The sequence below is a fragment of the Salvia hispanica genome, chromosome 2 (genome assembly GCF_029641045.1).
Source record: "Salvia hispanica isolate PSC_SH4W2 chromosome 2, Shi_PSC_v1, whole genome shotgun sequence".
Taxonomy (NCBI): domain Eukaryota; kingdom Viridiplantae; phylum Streptophyta; class Magnoliopsida; order Lamiales; family Lamiaceae; genus Salvia; species Salvia hispanica.
In genome coordinates, this window is record NC_142693.1 from 7305364 (window position 1) to 7327936 (window position 22573).

Sequence of the window (22573 nt, forward strand, 5' to 3'; positions counted from 1 at the left end):
AAATTATCTTTTTTTTCTCTATCTCTCTCTTACTTTACCAATTATGCATTAAAAACTCATAGAAAACCAAATGTTCATACTTTTTCACGGATAAAGGAGCATAAGCTCCAAACTCCCAAAATCCATAAATTAAGCATTATTATGTATCCATTCGAGATGCCAAAGATCTAAATTAACCACGCATACTTCCATGATTACATAAAGAAATCTCTGCCCCCAAGCTTGCTATTAGAGAGGTAAAGAGACAGAGTAGGGGATTAACACAGTCATCAAGAATCTTGCACATGTCAAACCATAAACTAATAAGGAGTATAAAGTTGCAAACTTTATGAACGAATGAAAAGTTAAAGTGTGATTGCACTTTAATCCGCAGAAAAAATTTCGATGGTTTAGCAGAATAAATTATGTAAATAAAAGGAAAGAAGGGTTAAAAAAAGGTGTTGCAACCTCAAGCACCTCTTCTGGATTCTCAGTATCTAATAAGTATTGGGGATTATATGCTCTTCATTTTTGATAATCTTGATATGTCAATATGACAACTTGTAATTTTTATTTTTAGGGTGTCAATCAGTGAGTCATATTCTAATACTTATAACACCCCAATCCAAAATCAAGATCAAATTTCCATCCTTAGATTTTAAAATGAGTGAATGAATTTAAATCTTACGAATCTTGATAAATAGTAAAAAGGGTAATATCGTCATTATGTTATCATATGATCATTTTCGTGAATGCTTTTTTATATCAACATAGTGTATTACAAATATCAACAATATGACATAAGAATATCAACACTAGTAAAAGAAAATATCAACACATATTTATTGAGATTTTTACATGGTTTTATTGAGATTTTTATATGGTTTTATTGAGATTTTTTGATGTATTTATTGATAAAAATCTGGTTATCAACATTTACGAAAACTAAAATTAAAAAATATCAAATTTCATCATCCGAACGTCGTCGGAACATATGCAATTGAGATCTCGTTGAAATCCTTATAAAATTATTTTTAATTTGATATATTTTTTGCGAAAAAATAATTTAAATCGACAGAGTTACGTAAATTTAAAGTTTTAAGATGATTTTAATGAGAGAAAATTGACATTAATACCCTCTAATTTTATTTATTAATTTTTTTAATTAAAAATATAATACATGTGACATTATTTCAACCACTATATCTTCTAATCTGATGGCTAAGATTTAATATTAGTTTGAGATTGCTAATTAGTTAGTAATGGATCATTCCCAGTCAATTAGTACGTGTTTAATTACATATTTTTATTAATGAAAATTGATTTTTTTTCACTAAAACATATTTAATTGAAAATATAAATAATAAAGAAAAATGTTAATAGTGTTAAGGAGTTGCATTCATTATATGATCCAAATTAATTGATTAATTTATTCTTTTGGAAAAAATGATCTCTTGTTTACTCTCATACTTTTTTTTCTCCTTCTTATTTCCCATATTTTATTCTGTTTTTTTTTTTACTTATTTTCTCTTATGTCTAATATTTTTTACTTTTTCTTCTACTTTATTAGTTCATTTAATTTGCTAAACTTTTTTTTTTCTTAATTCAATGCTAAATGAAATGTTTCACTTGAGCCTGAACGAAGAGAGTAGTATTTAACTAATGATTTTATATAACAGAAAATGTGTCAATATTATTTTTTCCGGCACTATTATATGCCCCAATGATGGCTTCATTCGATATCACCCAAAGGAAATCATTAACTTGATAATTAACGTGGAATCATCATTTTTATTTCATGCAATCGCCCCGAGTTCAGATCTCAATCTTATTCACACGATTTTGAATTCAAATTCGAGAAATGACACGTTCAACTTAATTATTTGTATTTATTTAAAAATACTTTACTCATTAATCCGAATGATAAGTAAGCATGATCAAGAGTCCAATAATTGAAGAAATCGGGAACAAATGAGAAATTTAGCACCCAGCCGGCCAGCCCTGGTCATTGGCCATCAAATAATAAAGCAGATCAAATGTTACCTAAAGAACAAAAATCAACCATAATTTAAAATGAAATACAGGGAGTATGTATGTCAATAAATAAAAATACGGTGGTACCCAATTTTTGTTTTATACTTTAGAATCATAGCCTAATTAAAAATTTGGCAAATAATAATAGGCAAATAGGCAAAAAGTTACTACTATTATTATTAGTAGTATAATAAAGTGTATCTCTCAAGAAATTTTTCCAGATTTTTGTGTAGTAATAATAATAGGATAACTTGGAAAAGTTGAAACGCTTCCAAAAAAAGTATTTCAGCCTTGAAGACATACTGCTATATCCTTTCAGAAAAGAAGATAAAAAAGATTCCAGCTTTTAAAAAAAAAAAATTTATGTCATAACTAAATGCAAAATCTATTGAAAAAAAAGAGAATATGGCGGGTACTTCCGACTTTTTTTTAATGTGACGTTAAATACGAGCCCCACTGTGATTTTAATTTTATTTGTTGTAGTAGTAGTACCTTATTTTCTGGCATCTTCCTGGATCCCACTTTCTATATTAGAGCATCTGCAATGGTGCTTAGGCCAACCATTCTCTCCTCTGCCACGTCAGCAACACTAAAAAAACCATCTGCCACGTCAGATTTAGGCCAGCCATAGGCCAGCCGCAATAAAAATAATTCAAAATATACTACATTTACGGAATTAAAATTGCGATATACGGAATTAAATTTACGACACATATACGGGAAAAATAATCCATTCCATTAAAAAAAAAGTACAAAGATTTAAAAAAAAAGTACATGATTTTTTTTTAAAAAAAAAGGGCTTCAACACCCGAGCCCCGCCACTCTCTACTCCTCATCGCCGTCGCCGTCGTCCTCCTCGTCGCCGCCGCCGCTGCCGCCACCCGTGGTATCTGAGCCCACGTCGGAACCCCCCAGCCGTGACCTCACGATCTCTAAATCAGCACGCATGCTCTCGAGCATCTCGTAAAGAAACCTCTTCTCCGTGGGGTCAGTGGCGTTCTTCCACTCTCGGAAGACCTGTAACATCTGAGCCCGCGTTTGGTTACGCGAATGGAGAGTGTACTCGAGTGGGGCGGCTGGGAGGGCGGAGGACTGGACCTCGCGGGGCGATATGGGGGGATCCGCCCCTCGCAGCCCGCTGCGCCCGCTTCTGTCCAACCGGGCGGGGGCGACCAGTAAATGAAGGAGGGGATGGAAACTCCTCAGCATCCGGGGGGAGGTCGTGGGATCCGCCGCTGCTGCCGCTGTAGTCGCCGCTATAGTTAAGTCGCTGCTTCTTCGGCCACCCAGCGTCGCACCCCGCCCGGAACTTCTCCGAGTCCTTCAGCAACAAGAAGCACTCCCAGAAGGTGAACTCCTTATACTTCCCCTCCAAGGGGAACTGACTCGCGGCTATCCTCCGGGCGTCGTCCTCAGTCTGCCCACTTCTGAGCTGACGGAGGGCGTTGGCGTACAAATTCGCAAAACGGCCCACCGCGGCCCTGGTGCGCTCCCACCCCTTCCGGACCTCCTCGTTGCTGAAGTCCTTCCCGTGCGGGCAGTGGTTCTTATAGGCAGCCCTGATCTTCGCCCACATGTTGACGACCCGCTGGTTGTTCGCAACCAGTGGATCGTCGCACACCTCCAACCACCCCTTGGCCACCGCGGCGTACTCATCCTCCGTCCACTTCCTCCGGCCAGTGGCAGTGGGCTGCGATGACTCGCCGACCGCCTTGCCCTTCCCCTTCCCCCTCGTCTTCTTCCTCGGCGCGGCCGGCGTCGCTCGAACGGGAGTATCATCGTCCCCGAGATCGATCCCCATATCATGCAATGACAGAAGGTCATCGCCAGAGAACTGCGTCTCCACCGGGGTCGACGTGTGAGACGAAGCAGTCAAAAAATCAAGCAAGGGCCGATATACCGCGTCCCCTCCCGGTGACCCCTGCACCCCCCCGGCATCCCGGGATGCATACCGTGCGGCATCCCCCCCTGCCCCATCATCCCCATCATCTGCTGCAGCATCATTTGCTGCTGCATCTGGGGCATACCCCCCCACCCGGGCGCTGACTGCCCGCCACTCGGCATCCCCCACGGCATACCCCCCGGCATACCCCCCTGGTTCCCCCCCATCGCCCCCCCCCCGGCGCACCAGCCATCATCCCCATCATCTGATTCCAAGGGATGTTAAATCCCGGGCCCATCTGCCCCCATCCAGATCCCACGGGTACTGTGGGAGTCTGAGAGCCGCTCGTCGCCGGACTGGACTCGTTGTTGTGATCCATCACTCGATGATGCTCTTGAACAGAAAGTTAGAGAGAGAGAAAAAACTCGTTAAAACAAGTGGTGCAAATGAAAATGAAATGAAAATCGCGTTTATATATGATTTTAAAAAAAAAAAAAATCGAAAATTGGCGCTGGCCGATCGCTGGCCGATCGGGCCTCCACAATGGCGGCTAGCCGATCGGCTAGCGTTTCGGCCAGCGACGAGCGATCGGCGAGCCCACGCCGATCCGCTCACCGATTTTGCGCTGGCGGACTGCAATGGTTCGGCTAGCCGATCGGCCAGCGCGACGAATCGGCTAGCCGGTCGCTAGCCGACCATTGCGGATGCTCTTAGATTGTGGTCTAAATTTTCCTGTATTTCCATTTTATTTTCATTTTTAACTAAGAATTTTTTACTGGTTTAATAACATTACGTTAAAAATATATGGATCAAGAAAGCCGGCTGAAACTGGACTAGAGTTTAGTGAGAACTGAGAAGTTTTGCATTTCAATTGCATGATTTTTGTGTAATATGTCACACATTTCTTACACATTTTACCCATGTATAAGAAAAATTGTAAGAAATACTTACAATTTTTATTTTATTTTTTGATAAAGAAATAGTTACAATTAATAGTAGAACATGGAATGTAGTTCCTATGAGAAGTGACCGTGGGGTACTCGTGAAAGGTATGTGTAAAAAATATTCATATATGATACTCCACTTGATTTTGCAAATAATTTGACATGTTTTTTTATTACTCTGTATTTAAGACAAAATAAATTGAACAAAAATAAATGTTTTTTTATGAAGATTAGCAATTTCAACATACAACTTATAGCATAGCATTTTGAATTTTCAATCCTATATATTCCACATATCAATTTGAAAAATATATGGAATAGGAATTGCGTTTCAACTTTCTATTATAATTAAAGCCGCGGTCACAATCTATCCCAATAATAAAATTAATTCTAAGCAAATAATAGTACTACTATTTGTGTTTTTTTCAAATCTTTTAAAAATAGGTAACGTGAGTGCGTTGTTGCTGTCCTTTCCTAACTTGCTCCTCTCAAGATAAACTTAGGAATTGCCATATTTAAGCCAAATAATGAAATAGACAAAATAAATTAGTAATAATGAAACATGGAAATAATTAAATCAATAATTAAGACTACCTGTACTTTTATGAACGTTCTTAAAAAAGCAATCTTTGAAACGGACAAGGGTCAAATACAAACCAGAAAATGAAATTTATTAATCCACGCTGTCTCTAGAGACCACTTCCGCCCCGATTTCTCTGGTTCATCTTTCACATTCCATTTTCCCGAGTATCCATCTCACTCTCTCACTGGACTAATTTTTCACTTGAGCTTACCCCAACCTTTGCTCTTTCAATAAGCTCTCATAATCAAGTTTACAACTTTTCTGCTGTATGTGAAATTGACCCTATTTCACATAAGTAAGTTTTTCTCTGCTCTAATTACTGCTAATGTTTCCCCTTTCAATGCTGCTCTTTAAAGATTCTTGGGTGCTCTCTCTCTTCATTTCTTTGGGTTGTGTTGTTTGTGCATTGTGATTATGCTTGGCTCGAGTAATTTTCGACTTGCTTTTACTGCCCTTGTGAAATTATTGCACAAAGATTTAATTTTTTTGACCTGTTCAGAAAGATTCCCTGGTAATAATAATGTGGTTTTGCTACCACTCCCAGCTTTTCTTCAAGGCAGGATTTTCTTCTGGATTCTGTTATTCTTAGTTTCTTGGTTCCAGCTTTGTTAACTTGTGATCTGGAAATCTGGAAAACAATATTTCTGTGTAGTCTTCTATAGTAGTGTACTTATTTAACACCTTTCCTAGGAAAGTTTCAAACTGGTATATGGGTATGAGATCTGTGGAACAAGATTTAACTTATTTTGGACATAATTGTGTAGGTTTAGGCATCTGATGATCAAATCCTCAATTTGTGATTTTCAATTATCACTAGGTTTGTGTATAGCTAATGAGATTGAATGGGGTTGTTAATGTTGGGGTATGTGTTTAGCATTCCTCTTGGCATCTGTTTGATTGGGACCTCTTTGTATATTAACTGGAGCTGGATTTTCTGGCACATTCTCACTCATAGCAACTTCTCTAAGATCTTTTCATACATATAGTTTAACTTGGATTAGTAAATTCAAGATGCTGAACTGTCATTCGAGCCGAATCCCAGATTCACTTATGCTAGTGTTAATGTTCTACAAAGTCCATTTCCTTGCATTTAGGTAGTATGTTAGTTCAAGATGGACATACGATTGTGATACATAAGTTAACTGATTTCCCGGATGTGTCTTGCTACCATGAATACTCGTGCATGCATTGAAAGGAATTGTTCTTGCCCGACACTACAAATTCATAGGTGCATGGTGTGTATTGAGAATTGTTTGCAAGTAGATCTGCGTATATATGGTATGTTGTCTCACAAGCCAATGGAGACTTAGTTCTCAGATTATTGGTGCAGGTTTGTTTGCTTGTTGTCACTCAGAGGCCATTTGTTGTACAATATTCAAGGCAGCGGACCTATTTCCTATGTTTCTTCGACACATTTAGTATTCTGAGGGGTAAAACTTACTGGTTTTCCACTGCCAATAACAACTTTGTCAAAGCGCGCATTTCAGTCGGAGGAAGATTGAGCTGAAGCTCTCTGGCTCTAGCTGATGATGTTCCAAATATGGCTTCATGCTGTCCTGCTATTTTGTGGACTTTTCTCCAATGTAACTGGTGAGTTCTTGAAATTTAAGCATCCTTCGATATATAGATGCCTGTCTCGTAATTCTTCTGGATGGACTCAAATTATTAGCATGTGTTCATTTGAGCTTAGAGTGATGAATTGAAGATAATATAAGACCAAACTAATATTGAGATTTGATTATGGGATGGCGGAGGAGATCACTATTAATAAATATTTAACCATGATATTAGAGAAGTATGATTCTAATAAGGGTAGTGACACTTGTAGTGCATTAGGGGAAATTGCCCCACTCGAATAATGACTCTGGCAAAGGAAGGAATACGATAGCGGTTAATTAATTATGTGATCCTACACTTTGACTGGCTTAGTTTCTTCTGCTTGTAAACTAAGATTTTTTAAGTTTCTTTTGTTGATTATAAATGGTTAAAAAAACAAATCTACTGCTCTTTTGTGTTGGAGTTTTGAAGAACAGTTTATGGGATCATGTAGGAGCGTTCGTGGGCGTCAACATTGGAACTGCTATTTCAAACATGCCATCGGCTCCGGATATAGTTGCCATGCTTAGAGCTAATCAAATAACTCATGTCCGTCTCTTTGATTCTGATGCGCATATGCTGAATGCTCTTGCAAACACTGGCATCGAAGTCATGGTCAGCGTTACCAACCAGGAAGTCCTGGGAATTGGGGAATTGCCTTCAACGGCAGCTGCTTGGGTTACTAAAAACATTGCAGCTTATGTTCCTTCAACTAATATTACAGCGATTGCTGTGGGAAGTGAGGTGCTTACTACGTTGCCACATGCCGCGCCTATTCTAGTTCCTGCCATGAGCAACCTGCACAAAGCTTTGGTTGCTTCAAACCTCAACTATCAAGTGAAAGTTTCAACGCCAAATTCAATGGATGTCATTTCCCGTAGTTTCCCTCCTTCTGCAGCCACCTTCAACACAACGTTTAACTCTACCATCATTCAGATCCTTCAGTTCTTGAGAAGCACAAAGTCCTTCTACATGCTGAATGCTTATCCTTACTACGAATATGTGAAGAGCAACGGCATTTTCCCTCTCGACTATGCTCTTTTCAAGCCACTCTCCCCTGTCAAACAGATTGTCGACCCGAACACCTTGTTTCACTACAACAGCATGTTCGATGCTTTGATCGATGCCACTTACAGCTCCATTGCGGATCTCAACTTCTCAGGAATCCCTATCGTTGTCACTGAAACTGGCTGGCCGTCGTTTGGTGGTAGCATTGAACCTGATGCTACTTCAACAAATGCAGAGTTGTATATCAATAATTTGATAAGGCGCGTGTCAAATGATTCTGGTCCGCCTAGCCAGCCAGCGGTCCCTATCAACACGTACATCTACGAACTGTTCAATGAAGACAAAAGAGCAGGGCCGGTTTCTGAGAGAAATTGGGGTCTACTTTTCACTAATGGAACTTCTGTGTATAGCCTAGCTTTGGGGAATGCAGAGATTACCGGTGCGAATTCTTCAAGCTCGTTTTGTATTGCTCGACCAGGTGCAGATGATAAGTCACTACAAGACGGACTTAATTGGGCTTGCGGGAATGGCCAGGCTAACTGTGCAGCGATTCAGCAAGGGCAGCCTTGCTTTAACCCCGATACATTGCAGAATCATGCTTCCTATGCGTATAATGACTACTATCAAAAGAAGCGTGGCTCTGGCGGGACTTGTGATTTTGGTGGCACGGCCACAATAACTACAGTTGATCCTAGTAAGTTTTTCCTTATCAGCTTAAATATAATTAGAAGCCTATTGCTATCATTCACTTAATCTGTTAAGCCAGATTACTTCATCTATGAGGACACGAAACTTGTTCGTGTACATTTGTGTTGTGTCTCACATCGACTTCGCAAATGATTATGGTTCAATACATAAGTTTAGAGTACCCTCTCATCCTAAAAGGCCTTTTAAAGGGAAGATACGCGGAATTCTAACTGAAACTAACTCAAACTAGGTTCGATCATGACCAAAAGACGTGTACATTTGTTGTTTGCATTTCTATGTTCGTATTTATTAATTCTAACTACTCCGGTGTGTACGTTTTTTTGTGGCAGGCTATGGATCTTGTAGATTTACAGGAAGGTGAGGCTCAGATTGATCTATTCTTTACTAGACCTGCTTTTTATGTTAGTATTAAACCTGTCTTATATATGATAGTTTATTGATGTGTTAAATGGCTGCAGTTCGAACTCCTCGGGTGGGGCGTTTCCACCTCCAGCATTTGGACCAGTTGGGCCGTCCTCGGAGAGCGCAAGGACAGTCGCCATCCGTTATTTTGGCACAATAGTTGCTGCTACTCTGTGTTTGGTCCATGTGAATTTGAGAAGCTTTTTGTAGACACTCTCAGATTCTATCCATATTTTGCAGAAATGGTGTTTATGTTGTGTTGATTTTAGCACCCATTTGAGAAACTGTATATGTCAGAGCAAGAATTGTATCATTGCATATTTGAACTTGTTAGGAATTGGTGTGGAGTCTGTAGACTGTAGAGGTTGATCAAATCCAGTGATATTTGTTTAATTCTGGGTTGTCAATGCTTCATTTTGTTTCCTTCAATTCTAATATGCGTCATTTAAACTCTTTATGTTAATTTTATAATAAAACAAACACCTTTTCTTTTCTCTTTGCTAATAGCCCTTTATTTGAATACTTAAGGAATGCTTCTAATCAAATCCATACATAATCACTCAATTTATAATCCTCAAAAGAATTCAACACATGTTACAGATCTTAAAGTCAGGTGACAATCCAATAATACAATATTGCTGCTTCATATGTTGAAAATCAAATCAAAATATAAAGAAGTCACTTCAAAAGTTGTAGAATCATCATGCTTTGATTTACATAATTACATTACATGTGTATAAGTTTGTAGCAGCTTATTCAAATCCTGAAAGTGCTCTCCTGCAAATCATAGTATTGGCTTGATTAATGCTGCAGAAAATACCATGAAGCCTAACTAAAAGAAAGGAGAAACAATTAAATTGGAATTCAACAAGCAATATTCATCTTTTAAACAGAATTGACATGGCAAATACAAAATATGGCCATATGAACTCACATTGCTCCTTGACGTCGTTGCTACGGCATAAGCCTACCATCTTCTTCAACATTCTCTTCCTCGTTCCCCTCATCTGTTTCATCATCAACACCCTCGCTTAAATCCTCAGCATTTGACCAAATTTTCAGTAAAAATTTGAAAGTTGATCATTAAAAAAAGCTACTACTCTCCTAATTGCTCCTCATCATTCATGTTGTATAGTATACCTTCACCATCCTCTCCTCGAATTGCAATTTCTTCATCATAATCTTCTTCCGTAACCTCATGATCGTGCGTGTATACGCCATCACTCTTTCCTCAGTTATATCCTCATTAGCGCCCTCGCCTATATCCTCAACATTTGTGCCAATTTTTCAGTAGTAATTCAAAAGATGATCATTGTACAAAGCTACTACTCTCTTAATATTTCCTCATCATTCACACATAATACCTTCAGTATCACAAGTTATATATGCATCACCATTCGCTTCCTCACGATCATCCCGATTAGCAATTTCTTCAAAGTCATCCACTTTGTTCTCTTCTTTGTCTAACCTTTCCTGCTCAGCTATATGGTAACCTCCATACCTGAAAATTGATATTTTAAAACACTTAATATACATCAAAATTAAAATTAAGTTTATTACTATGAGACTAATAAAATTTGAAATCTCACAGTTATCTTCAAATATACACTAAGACTAAGACATGATTTCAATTGCAGTTGGAGAACTAACTAACCTTTCACATTTGAAAGTTGTCGGTTTCTCGTCAAAAAAAGAAGACGCAATAACACGAAGCATAATGCCGATACATGGTTGTAATTGGTTGGCCCATATCAAAACTAAAGGATTGCAGTCCACTAGTTCAATCTCTATGGTACATGGAAATTGGTCTAGAAAGCCAGGCCTCCCTTGGATCTCTTTTAGTTTATAGCAATGTTTCATACTTAGGTATGTTAGCTCAGGGAAGCTTCCAAGTCCTGGTGTCCATTGCACCAAATCACTATCTTCAATCAATAGAAACTTAAGTGCGAAAAAACTCCCCGTCTGTGCTTCCCACTTTGAGCCTTCAAAGGCGTACGATCGTAACTTGAGCACTTGAAGATAAGGCAAATAGCCGATAGCATCCATGTATTCCCAAGGAAAGCCGATACCACTCAAATGCAACTTTCTCAAAAAACGTGGCAACTTCAATGATCTAGGACTCACCGGAAAAACATGACCATACTTAACCACGGGATTCGTGATACAAAATTTGAGCGTTTCCAAACTTTCAAGTGTCGAAATGCAGCCAAAGCAACTCAAAAGGTTATCATGTTCATCAGAAGGTGTTAACTCAATATGCATGTCTAATTTCTTTATGTTAGGAATTCTGTTGGAGAGTTCCAAGACAGTACAAATGCTAGCATTTACACCTATAAGTGTTGAGAGATTATGTAAATCAACATGAGATGGAACCACGAGGCTCTTTCCCAATATCTCAATATGCTCTAACTCTTGTATATCCCACATTTGTACTGGTATATACGATGGAGCTCCACAACGTCTGATGCTCATATGTGGATGGATTATCAAGACTCGAAGATTAAAAAGTCTGGATATAGTTGAAGGGAGTTCTCCATTGCAAGTTAAAGCAAGGTACTTCAATTGCACTAGCGATAAAATTTCTGTTGGGAAAGTATAAAAACGTTGTGTAAGAGCATCTATTTCTCTTAGCAACCTGAAACCGACATTTATATGGATTGGATATTGGTGGTAAGGACCATAGAAAAGGAGAGAACGTGTTGAGGATGCACAATTGGATCTCACTGAGTTGCAAAACTTTTTGATGCCAAATAACATGTTATTTTCAAGACACAAACCGTGCAGACCTTTTAGACCTTCTTCTTCGGCATCAATTAACTTATTTAAGACATGATAAAACATGTTCTTACAAGCTTCTACTCTACACACGTACCGCCATGAAGAATGAAGCCAACACGCTTTATATTCACTAACAAAAAACTCTTCAGAAGTTTTATCTACACTCTTCAAGATACGTAAAACAAGACTGTAGTCGAAAGCTAGCTCTCTCAGACATTCCCGAACATACCACAACCCCTCAGCGGTGAGCATAACGATGATCTTGTGAGCGGGTGTGTCATAATCGTGAGGGAAGACTCCCATAAAGAGAAAAGGCATTTTAAGACGTTGAGGCAAGTAGTTGTAGCTGGGAAAAAGTACCTTTGATATTTCATTATATGCGTCTGCAAAAACTGAGTTTCTCTTCTCTGCTACTTCATTCCAATAGACTGGATCTCTAATATGCTCGGATTTTGACAGGATGCTAGCAACAGTGAGTATCATGAGTGGGAGACCTTCACAAAGCTTGGCAATTTTGATGGCAGCTTTGTGAAGTCGAGGAGGGCAACTCTCGTCACCAAACACCTTCTCACATAGTAGTTCCATACTTTCTTCATCATTCAAAAACCGCACCTCGTACCAAGATTCACTACGCCCATATTTGATCAATTTTCGATGTCGACCAGTAAGCAACACATGAATACATCCTATTTTCATGTATGATGAGGAATGTCTCAAGAAATCCTCTATTTGCATCTCCCAGACATCATCCAACACAACGAGGCATTTTTTGCCATGTAATATTCTTTTCAAGGAGTCACCTATTTCTTCATCTCCTTCAGTGTGAGTTGATAATCCAGAGAGTTGAGCAATAATACCTCGTGAAATTTGATGGAACGGTTGAGGTACTCTGCCTACGGTGACCCATGCCCGACACTCAAATTTGCTCTGAATATCTGGATCTTGATAAATTTGCATAGCTAGAGTCGTCTTCCCAATGCCGGCTGTTCCATAAATTGCGTACAAACGATTCAAGCCGACGATAAGATCAGTTTTGATTCGTTGGAATTGGTCAGATAATCCAACCATCTTTGAGTTGGTTCCCCGGAAACCAATGAATGAGGAAATAGGTTGGTCTTGAGGCATATTGTCAACTTCATAAATGTAGGCCTTCACCACACCCTGGAGTGCCTGGATCAAGAAATCAACACCATTTTGCAGACTCTGCAGATCAATAAAGAGTATCTCTGGAAATGGAAGACTTTGTGATTGTGAGCGAATCTGTTTTGTGAGAAGGGATTCCAATGCGTCTTCAAATATCCATACTGCCTCTTTGATTTTTCCATCCAAAGCGTTCACCTTCTTCCTGCTCCTGCTTGGACTTGTCTTGTCCAATCTTTCAAGAATTTGCTGTAATGGATCCAGCTCGCTGTACACGAACTGTATGAGTTGTGTAGAGCGACCAACAAGGCTAAAACGAGAACAACTCAGAATATTGCTAATTGTGTTCATAAGAGAAAACACAGCACCAAAAGCCGTCATTATTCATATGGAGATGGTAGGAACTAGGAACAAATTTGGTTGAGTGAAATAATGTGATTCATATGGAGATGGATTTTGTTATTAACTAATTTTATTGTCAGTCCAGACTCCAGTATAGCTGGCCTCGTGTCGTCCGGTTTTCAACTCTCTTTAAAAAATCATTACACGATGATAACGCCTAATAAAAAAATTTGATTAAATCTTAGCCAATCTTATGTTGTCGGTCAATGGATTCAAACAGCTCGTTTCACATGATTTTAAGTTTTAGGAATTAAGGCATTTGTAGTAGTTCATTAAGAGCATCAGCAGTGGTGGTCGGCAAGGCCGACGGACGCCGCTGCACGTTGTCCGTCCATGCGAGCGGCAGGATGGTGCTCTTAAATAAGAGCACGTCTGTGCCGCTGAGCAGACTTACGTGGCGGACTGCAATTGGCCAATGGCATAGCCGTTGACAATTTTGTTTTTTTCTTTAAAAAAAAAAATTGGAAATTAATTAAAAAAATCATTTTTAAATAAAAAAAATATTTTTCCACTTCCCAATAAATTATACTCCCTCCATCACACTTTAGGAGTCCGATTTACCATTTTTGGATGTCTTACTTTAGGAGCCCCGGTTAGAATATTCTATAATTGGTTATAAGCCCCACATTCCACTCACCTTTTTTCCACTAATCACATTTTATTATAAAACTAATATATAAAAGTAGGACCCACATTCCACTATTTTTTTTCATCAATTTTCTTTATATTTCTTAAAACTCGTGCCGAACTCAACCGAGACTCCTAAAGTGGGATAGAGGGAGTATCCGTTTTCTACACACTTTTAATTTATTTTTCAATTTTTTCCCCAAAATTCACATTTTTATTTATAAATACCTCCACTTCAACACAAAAAAATTCCAACCACACTACACAATTCTCATCTATTCTGTCGTTGTGGACCCTCTTGGGTAAACTCAATGCGGCCGATAGGTCTAATATGACTCCCGACCAACTTGCAACACATGTGATAATGATACGGGGTCTCCGAAGAATATTGAGGATAGAGGACTAGTCTTCCACGGGGAGTATTTTTTAGTCTTTAATTATGTAATTTGTAATTTGTAGGATTTTATATATGTATTTTTTTTATTTTCTAGGATTTTAATTATGTATTTTTTATATTTTAATGTATTTTTATATCGTAGAAATGTTTTTAGTAATTGAAGCATTTAAATTGAATAATAGAATGCTGAGTCTCTTGAGCTTGTCATTGCGGAAGAGCTTGAATGTGAGTGTTATGCTCTTGCCTACGGACAAGGAGTAAAAGTGGGTTCGAGCCCACTTCCATGCTCTTATGTAAGAGTACGGATGGGGATGCTCCAATGGTTAAAAATAGATTTAATTTAGTTTGGGAATGAAAAACTTTGATAATTTCCATTTTTTAGTTGTCCATGACGGAGACATGATTGATTTTTTTTAAAGATAATACTACTACTTATAAAATATTCAATTTTACATAATGTATTTGCAAAGTTGAAACGTAGTAATATTTTCTCTGTCACATTAGCAATTAATATAAATTTTTTTATATAAAAAAATAAAACGCTATCTAATAGTAATACAAATAATAACTTCATCACTTGATTATATGAATTATTAAATTCATATACGTAGCGCATAATACAAAATACTTTCTCTGTCCAAAAATATGGATAATGGGTATGACACGGGAATTAAGATAATATTGGTAAAGTAAGAGAGATGGAAAGAATAGTATGGTAAAGTAAGAATAAGGAGGAGAATGATATTGATAGTTAAAGTATTATTAGTAGATAGTGAGACAAACATTACTAAATTGATACTATAACTTACTTAAAATTAAATTCACATATTTTTTTGGGACGAACGAAAATAAAAAGTGCACATATTTTTACGGGATTGGATTAGATACTATTACATGAATTGGAATTAGAAATTGATATAAATTTTTTGATAAATTAATTGAAAAAGAAGAAGTAGATGGACGGTTTAGAGTTAGAGAGTTAAATTAATTAGTGGTCAACGATTGATTAAATATAAAGTTCTACTTCTAAATGATAGTTAATGCCTTAATGGAATTTGCCACTAAACCAAAATTCAAATAATATTACTAGCGAGTGACTCAAGGCAAACCACAGGGCTACAAAATGCTATTGGGCTATAGAGCACTTAAATTTTACTAAACATTTTACAGCCCAAAAACCAAACATATTAACCCAATTCATCTACTCCTCAAGATACAACAGTCGCCAATTGGATGCAGCGCACCAGAGCCTCTGTAATTTCCGGTGGAAGAACTAGTGGTCCAGCACCGACCAAGAGCTGCGGCGGCTTGGCCTATGCTAAATCTGTCACTGGTCCATGCAAGTAAATACTCCGTCCGTTCCTCGTACATTTCATTTTGCCCACTAATTTTTGAAAAATAATTATAAATAGTTAAAGTGGAGAAAAAATAAAGTAAGAGAGAGAATATTGTAGATAAGACTCTTCTATACATTATTCTCTCTTACTTTACTCTCTCTTAATTTTAACTATTTAATACTCCTTCTGTCCCAGATAATTTGGGACACTTTGACCCGACACGGATTTTAAAAAATCTAATGGAAAGTGAGTTGAAAAAGTTGGTGGAATGTGGATCCTATTTTAGTATTAGTTTTATAATAAAATATGAGTAGGAATGAGTTAGTGGAATATGGGGTCCACTACCAAAAATAGTAAAAGTGAAATGAGAAAAATTATGTGGGACGACCTAAAATAAAATACTGGATCGAATTGTCTGAGACGGGGGAAATATCAACTTTTTAAAACAAATGGAGAAAATGAAATATCTCTAGGGAAGAGTATAAGGGATTGATTTCCATTTTTAATTTAAAAATAAAATATATTATTTCTCTTATTTTATTCTTTTTATATCTTCTACTCCAATTAACTTAATAAAATCATTTTCTTAAATTCTTTCTAAAAAAATCAACCGCACGCAATGAAGTGAATAATTCATACTATGAAAATAATCAAAGGTTAATAATTGGAAGTTCTTAACTGTTCAAATATTTTTTTTTATGTTAATGTAACCTGAAAATTTACAATTTTAACTAAATAAAATATAAAAGTATTATAAATAAAAATAATTGGCTAAAAAGGGAATTTTTTTAAAAAAAAAAATGTAGTAATCCCTCTTTATCTATCATTAGGAGTCCCCATTTGAGTTCAAAAAGGGTTTTAAGAAATAGTACAATAAAGGAAAGTGAGTAGAAAAAGATAGTGGAATACTGGAATGTCCCCTTTTTATATACATTAATTTTATACTCCCTCCGTCCCATAAAAATAAAAGTCTTTCATTTTTAGTTCGTCCTCTAAAAAATAAGAACTTTCTATTCTAGGAAATTTCATTCTCTGCAATGAGATGAGACCCGTTTCCACTAAACACACTTCTCTCTCTCTCTCTTACTATACCAATTTTGCATTAAAACCCGTATTGTTTCAAAAGTTATTATTTTTAGAGGCAGAGAATAATAGAATGTGAGTGGAAAGTTGAGTCAACCTACTATATATAGTTAAAGTGAATTGAAACTCATAATAGCAGACGAACTAAAATGATAAACCGATACTCCTAATAATGGACGGAGAGAGTATATAATTTGAAAAAACAATCTTTCAAAAATAATGGGTTAATTTATAAATGGTTATTTAATTATAGTATTTGTATTAATTGGTTATTAAACCTTAATTTATTTCAAACTAAACGTAGACTCACGTGCTAATAATTTTTTCAATTTACTTTTTAAGTATTATGGAGTATTTCTTAAAATTTGTGTTGAATCAACGTGAGACACGTATTGGGGACGAAGAGAAGTACTCCCTCCGTCCCACAAAGATTGTCTCATTTTTCCATTTTCGTTCGTCCACAAAGTTTGTCCAATTTCATATTTTACCATTTTTGGTAGTGGACCCTATATTCCACTAACCCATTCCTACTCACAATTTATTATAAAACTAATATATAAAAGTAGGACCGACATTCTATTAACTTTTTCAACTCACTTTTCATTACATTTCTTAAAACCCGTGCCCGGTCAAAGTGGGACAATCTTTGTGGGACGGAGGGAGTATCATTTAAAGATTTAACTCATTTTTAAAAATTATTTTTTATAATAAATAGCAGTTAAATTGTGAGTTGGGCTATAATGTGCTCACAGATAGTACCAAAAAAGTGAAAATCTATGGCCATATTCAAAACACTGATACAATAAACCAACCACCACACAAACAGGAATGCCATTTACAATTAGAGAGGAGGAAGAGCCTGATTAACAGTATTACTAAAAGATAAAGAATGAAAAATCTTGCAGCAACTAACTGTATATATAGTGCAAGCTTGTTATCACCTCCCAAACACAACACATTCCATATTTAAACAAACGAAAAAAAACCTTTAAACATACAATAACTAAAATTAATAGTAAAAGACTAAAAGTGGGTGTTGTGAGGAGATTGATCATCCCCAGCTTGCTCAATCTCGGAGGTGGAGTCATCCTCCTCGCCGTCGGCAATGCCATGGCCGGGGCCGAAGGCCTTGACGTGATCCTTGAGCGACCTCTTGTGCTTGAAGTCGGAGCCGCAGAAGCAGTACCACATCTTGCCGCAGTTCTTCTCGTGCGTGCGCCAGTCGCCCTTCACGGCGAAGGCCTTGGCGCACTTCCGGCACATGAAGGGCTTCGCCCCGTGCTTCCGCTTGTAGTGCGTTTGGAGGGTCCGGAAGTCCTTCAGGGGCCGCGCGCGGGGGTGCTCCACGTTGTGCTTGCACCCCACCGTGCAGCAGTAGCACGGCAGCCGCAGCATTGCTGTCGGCTGCGTGCCTCGTAGGGACTCCGGACCCTTTCTGTACTGAGATCCGTGGCCCCACATGTGCATCTGATCAAGGGAGTTACATTAGTTTGTAGTTGGAATCCTCTGTTACAAATTATGGCTCTATTAATTGTCAATTTAGAATTGGGGCATTAACCTAGAAGGGGAAATTAAATATGAGCTCATCCACTTTGACCTAGCTATGATTCTAATTCCTTCCTTTCTTTTCTCTATCTGATTTAGGATAAAATGAATCATATTACACAGCCCTAAATCCAAAGATACAATGGCAATAAGCCACATTGGAGAATCAAGAAACTTACTACTCCCATAGTAGTGGACCCATTTGCCATTTTGATACGTTCTATTATAGTGAAGTAATTTCCTTTTCTAGAAAAAATCAACACACTACTTCGCTCTTACTTTATTCTTTTCATATCTCAACTTTTTTCATTTCTTATTTATACTTCCTTTATTTAACTCACTTTACACAATTTTTATTAAATCGCATGCCGAAAAGAAACGCAATCCACTGCTATGAAACAGAGAGAGTACTACTAACCAAACAATTGATCAAACCTAGCCAGCCAAATTAGTGAGTTCGATTTGTCATATCCAAAATTGAAAAATGCAAATTTGAAATCCTAAAAAGAGAAATGTGATTGCAAGTTGCAAATCTGGAAAGTTATTTCATATTTCTAGTATGGATATACATATATACAAACATAGGAGGACATTCAAATAATAAGCTGGGAAAATAAAAACAAGAATTCGAGATAATATATTGCTCTAAAAATGAAGTGAAATACCAAAGTTAATTATTTAACTTGCTAGACAAATAAACAAATTGTGGTATGTTTATGAAATATTTCAAGACTGCCTAAAAAGAAAAACCAACTCTAAACGTTGTAGAAAATTTATTCGTTTCTCGATTTCTTGAATTAATTGGATGAGCAGACATTAATTAATCAGGAGTTTTCATGCAGTAAGAGCAGTGGATCTTTACATTTTGCAGTTGAACAGATAGAAACATATACTGAAACAACTAGTATTACCTTTGCAACTTGTCAGTGTTTATTTTCAACCTCACATGATTTTTGGCTGAGATAACAGTGTTCATGCACATATTTCAAAGGTTCAACACATTTAAGCTCAGGCCCCCCATCTCCCAGTTACAAAAAAATGGAAAAACCATAATGAATTAATGAGAGAGATAGAGTTTTATAGTACTAGCCACAACAAGAACAGGAAAGAAGGAAGAAAACTGATATACCTAGTTTGGTCGTATATTAATTGCACTATCAAATTAACAGATCCATCAAAATGAGAAGTGAAATTGGATTAAGGTGCAACTTATTTCAACTCAGAAAAGTTTTTAGCTTTACTTTCAAGATTTGATTGAAAAGACAAACATATGAGACTGATTGACACAAGACACTGTTGATTGGATCTCAAACTAACTTTTGCTTTCCTTGACAAGACAAGTAATAATACAAGCTGCCCGGCCAATAATATCTCAAAGAAAGAAAGAAAGAAAAATTTCACCCCCATTTGGGATTTCCATGTTGTTTTTGATTAATTTCACAATACTAAAATTTCAAAACAAGTTAGAGAGTAATCCCAAAATCATACAGCCAACAAATACACAGTTTTTTAGCTAAAAAAGGGCACACTTGATAGAATGTATCAAATCAAGAAAAGATAGATCATGTGAGCAATCAAAAATTAGCTTAAAACAAACATATCCCACTATCTCTCTTCTCTCTCTCCTCTCAAAATCAAAAGCCATAAAGAGGGTTTTATACCTGGAGATTGTTGTATCTGTTAAAAGTCTTGCAACAAAGGTGACATGAAAACTGCGTAGGACCGGTGAGGATTTGGGAAGGGGTGGGAATCCAGTACTGCCCCATGTTGAGCCCATTCAAGGGCAGCCCGGAGAGTATGTCTTTCTCCGGGGATTCTCCGAGCAGAGAATCCCCAGAGCCCGGGTCAGAATTAGGGCTAGGGAGCCCTATCTGTAGTGCTACCGTCACATTTTGGTCGCAATTGAAATGTTTCTCGGGCTTGATGGGGGTGATATTACATGATTCTTGTGAGGAGTTGAGGGTGTTGAGGAGAGGGAGGGCTTCTGGTGATGAAGATGAAGATGGAAGATTAGTGCTATGAGGGTTTGAAGAAGAAGTGGAGGGGGAATAGTGATCTGAGTGGAGAGGGGAACTACAGTTGTACAAGAAATTATAGTAAGGTTCTGTCATAATAGGAGTAGGGTGGAATTGAAGGGAATTTGTTTTGAGTTGATTAATTCATTAGGGTTCAGCAGAGATTAGCTGACACAGCTAGAGCTGGTGAGTTTTTGGGTCTATATATACACTGCATAGGAGAGAGAGATATTTGGCAATGGTGGAAGGGAGGAGTAATGATCCTCTAGAGTTTGGAAAATCAAGAAACTTGAACCCTGCAAAATAAATAAAAATACAGACAATTAGGAGTAAAATGAACAAGTGAATTCAGTATATGACTTTTACCTCTAGAAAAGTATGCACCTTTTTTCACAAACATTTTTCTTCTTTAAAGATTTGTGACTTGAAAGATTTTTTCATGACAGGTCAACAGTGTAATGTGTTGTGAAATTTAGCCTTGTTCAAGGTATACTACTCCAATACTCCATAAACAAGCATAAAGTCACACTCCCTCTTTTGTTTTCTTTTTGGAATACTTTTTCTTTATTTTAGCACCTTGGTTGGTTAAAAAGAACTGTAGCTTCATGTATGTACATTGATAAATTGGTAGTTATCAATAATGAATACCCAATTTTCTTTTATCAACTATTCATTAAAGAAATTAATGATATATATATTGTGAAAATTAACATTAATTCTTAACTATCATGATCATACATCACTACCTTACAAGTAATGTGAACTTATATATACTGTACAATAGGATTAAATAATTTATACATACAATGTTCAGACTATATGAATACACATACGAATTGGTGTTTTGACTCTGAAATACTATGTAGTATAACTTTTAGTGAGGCAAAATTACCCATTTTTTCTAAATAATTTATCATTTTGTAATTTTGACATTATGTGGAAAAACTTTTTTATGAATGTGGTAGAATGATTTATTCAATATTCTATCAAAATAAATATGCCCAGTTACATTTTAAAAAGGGATATTGGCATCTAATATCATGAAACTTTCAAAAAGTTTGAGTTTTTTCCACGAACTTTAAAATTGGCAAATAATATCACGAACTTTGCCCCGAGTTTGTTTTCTCCCACGAATGAAAAAGTTCCCACAAATAATATTATGATATAGATTTTTTTTTCGTAATTTCTCGACAACAATTTTGAGATCTTCAAGTTTTTCAATCTTTGAAGATAATTTTTCGTGATATTATTTGTCAATTTTAAAGTTCGCCCAACTTTTTGAAAGTGTCGTGATATTAGATGTCAATATCCCTTTTATAAAATATTTATTTTACACTTTCAATAATTTGAAAAAATTATAAAATTTTAAAAGTAAACAATGAGAAGTTAAAAATTTTCAGCCTCGCCAAATAGCGGGCTATTCGATTTAGGTCATTTGTATTGAGATATTTTTGAACTCTAAATTAACATACTTAAATCTCATTGGTTATATTTTACCACAATCCTATTCAATTTTAATACGTTTTCAATAAATTTACTCCATAGATCTGTTTCCTAAAAAATGAAATTCTTTCCTTTTTGCTTTGTTTTCTAAAATTAAAAAACTTTTTACTTCAGGAAATTTCTTTCTTTCTATGAGATGAGACCCATTTTTCATTGACACATTTTCTTCTTTTTATCTCTACTAAATTTACATTAAAATTCGGATCGTTTCTAAAGATCTTATTTTTAAGAAACGAATTTTGTGTAAGTAGTTAATATTGGAATATAAATTAATCAATGGACAAAATGGTATATACGCCCACTGAGAATTGCAAAATCCCTATCTAACTTGGACTGCATTTAAATTTAAAAAGTGGGTGTACTTAATTCTCTTTTTCCGCGGATATTTAATTTTATCTCTTTACTAAAAAATGTGGTATACATGATATTGATGTTTCCAAGAGTGCACGAATGTGTGTGTGTTTCTATGCATTTTAAGATGTCGAAAGTGTCCACATTTATCGTTGATGATCTCCAAACTATATGTGCCTTCCAATTTAGTAATTCTAGATGGACCACTTCATTTTTCCTTGAACAAATCAATCTAAAATTAAATTAAATACTGTACTAT

The 22573-nt window shown here is 36.6% G+C and overlaps 3 protein-coding genes across 4 annotated transcripts; 1 reads left to right on the forward strand and 2 right to left on the reverse strand.

Annotated features, from left to right (window-relative positions):
- Positions 1–5494: 5494 nt before the first annotated feature.
- On the forward strand, positions 5495–9529 carry LOC125199228 (glucan endo-1,3-beta-glucosidase 4-like). Of its 2 annotated transcripts, none has more exons than XM_089063557.1 (5): positions 5495–5717; positions 6753–7012; positions 7443–8720; positions 9064–9091; positions 9193–9529. In XM_089063557.1, the coding sequence occupies exons 2-5, from the start codon at positions 6949–6951 to the stop codon at positions 9344–9346; spliced, it is 1524 nt and encodes a 507-aa protein (XP_088919683.1). In that variant the 5' UTR covers positions 5495–5717; positions 6753–6948; the 3' UTR covers positions 9347–9529. The 2 variants fall into 2 exon arrangements, with proteins under 2 accessions (XP_088919683.1, XP_047953292.1); XM_048097335.2 differs by having other exon boundaries at positions 5496–5717; positions 7473–8720.
- Positions 9530–10483: 954 nt separating this feature from the next.
- On the reverse strand, positions 10484–13435 carry LOC125212267 (putative late blight resistance protein homolog R1A-4). Its single transcript, XM_048112379.2, has 2 exons — positions 10791–13435; positions 10484–10637 (listed from the first exon to the last, which is right to left on the reverse strand). The coding sequence occupies exons 1-2, from the start codon at positions 13433–13435 to the stop codon at positions 10484–10486; spliced, it is 2799 nt and encodes a 932-aa protein (XP_047968336.2).
- A 4355-nt stretch (positions 13436–17790) lies between these two features.
- On the reverse strand, positions 17791–20802 carry LOC125212274 (zinc finger protein WIP2-like). The gene is made up of 2 exons (XM_048112390.2): positions 20107–20802; positions 17791–18367 (listed from the first exon to the last, which is right to left on the reverse strand). The coding sequence occupies exons 1-2, from the start codon at positions 20554–20556 to the stop codon at positions 17924–17926; spliced, it is 894 nt and encodes a 297-aa protein (XP_047968347.1). The 5' UTR covers positions 20557–20802; the 3' UTR covers positions 17791–17923.
- Between the last annotated feature and the right edge of the window lie 1771 nt (positions 20803–22573).

What these genes read in the sequence shown, in the direction of transcription:
- LOC125199228 (XM_089063557.1), top strand. Translation starts at nt 6,949, where the DNA reads ATGATGTTCCAAATATGGCTTCATGCTGTCCTGCTATTTTGTGGACTT. An exon ending in ACTTTTCTCCAATGTAACTG is followed by an intron (nt 7,013 to 7,442) that starts GTGAGTTCTTGA and finishes TTTGTGTTGGAG; the next exon opens with TTTTGAAGAACAGTTTATGG. An exon ending in TCTTGTAGATTTACAGGAAG is followed by an intron (nt 9,092 to 9,192) that starts GTGAGGCTCAGA and finishes AAATGGCTGCAG; the next exon opens with TTCGAACTCCTCGGGTGGGG.
- LOC125212267 (XM_048112379.2), bottom strand. Translation starts at nt 13,435, where the DNA reads ATGACGGCTTTTGGTGCTGTGTTTTCTCTTATGAACACAATTAGCAAT. An exon ending in ACAACTTTCAAATGTGAAAG is followed by an intron (nt 10,638 to 10,790) that starts GTTAGTTAGTTC and finishes ATCAATTTTCAG; the next exon opens with GTATGGAGGTTACCATATAG.
- LOC125212274 (XM_048112390.2), bottom strand. Translation starts at nt 20,556, where the DNA reads ATGACAGAACCTTACTATAATTTCTTGTACAACTGTAGTTCCCCTCTC. An exon ending in ACAGATACAACAATCTCCAG is followed by an intron (nt 18,368 to 20,106) that starts GTATAAAACCCT and finishes TCCCTTGATCAG; the next exon opens with ATGCACATGTGGGGCCACGG.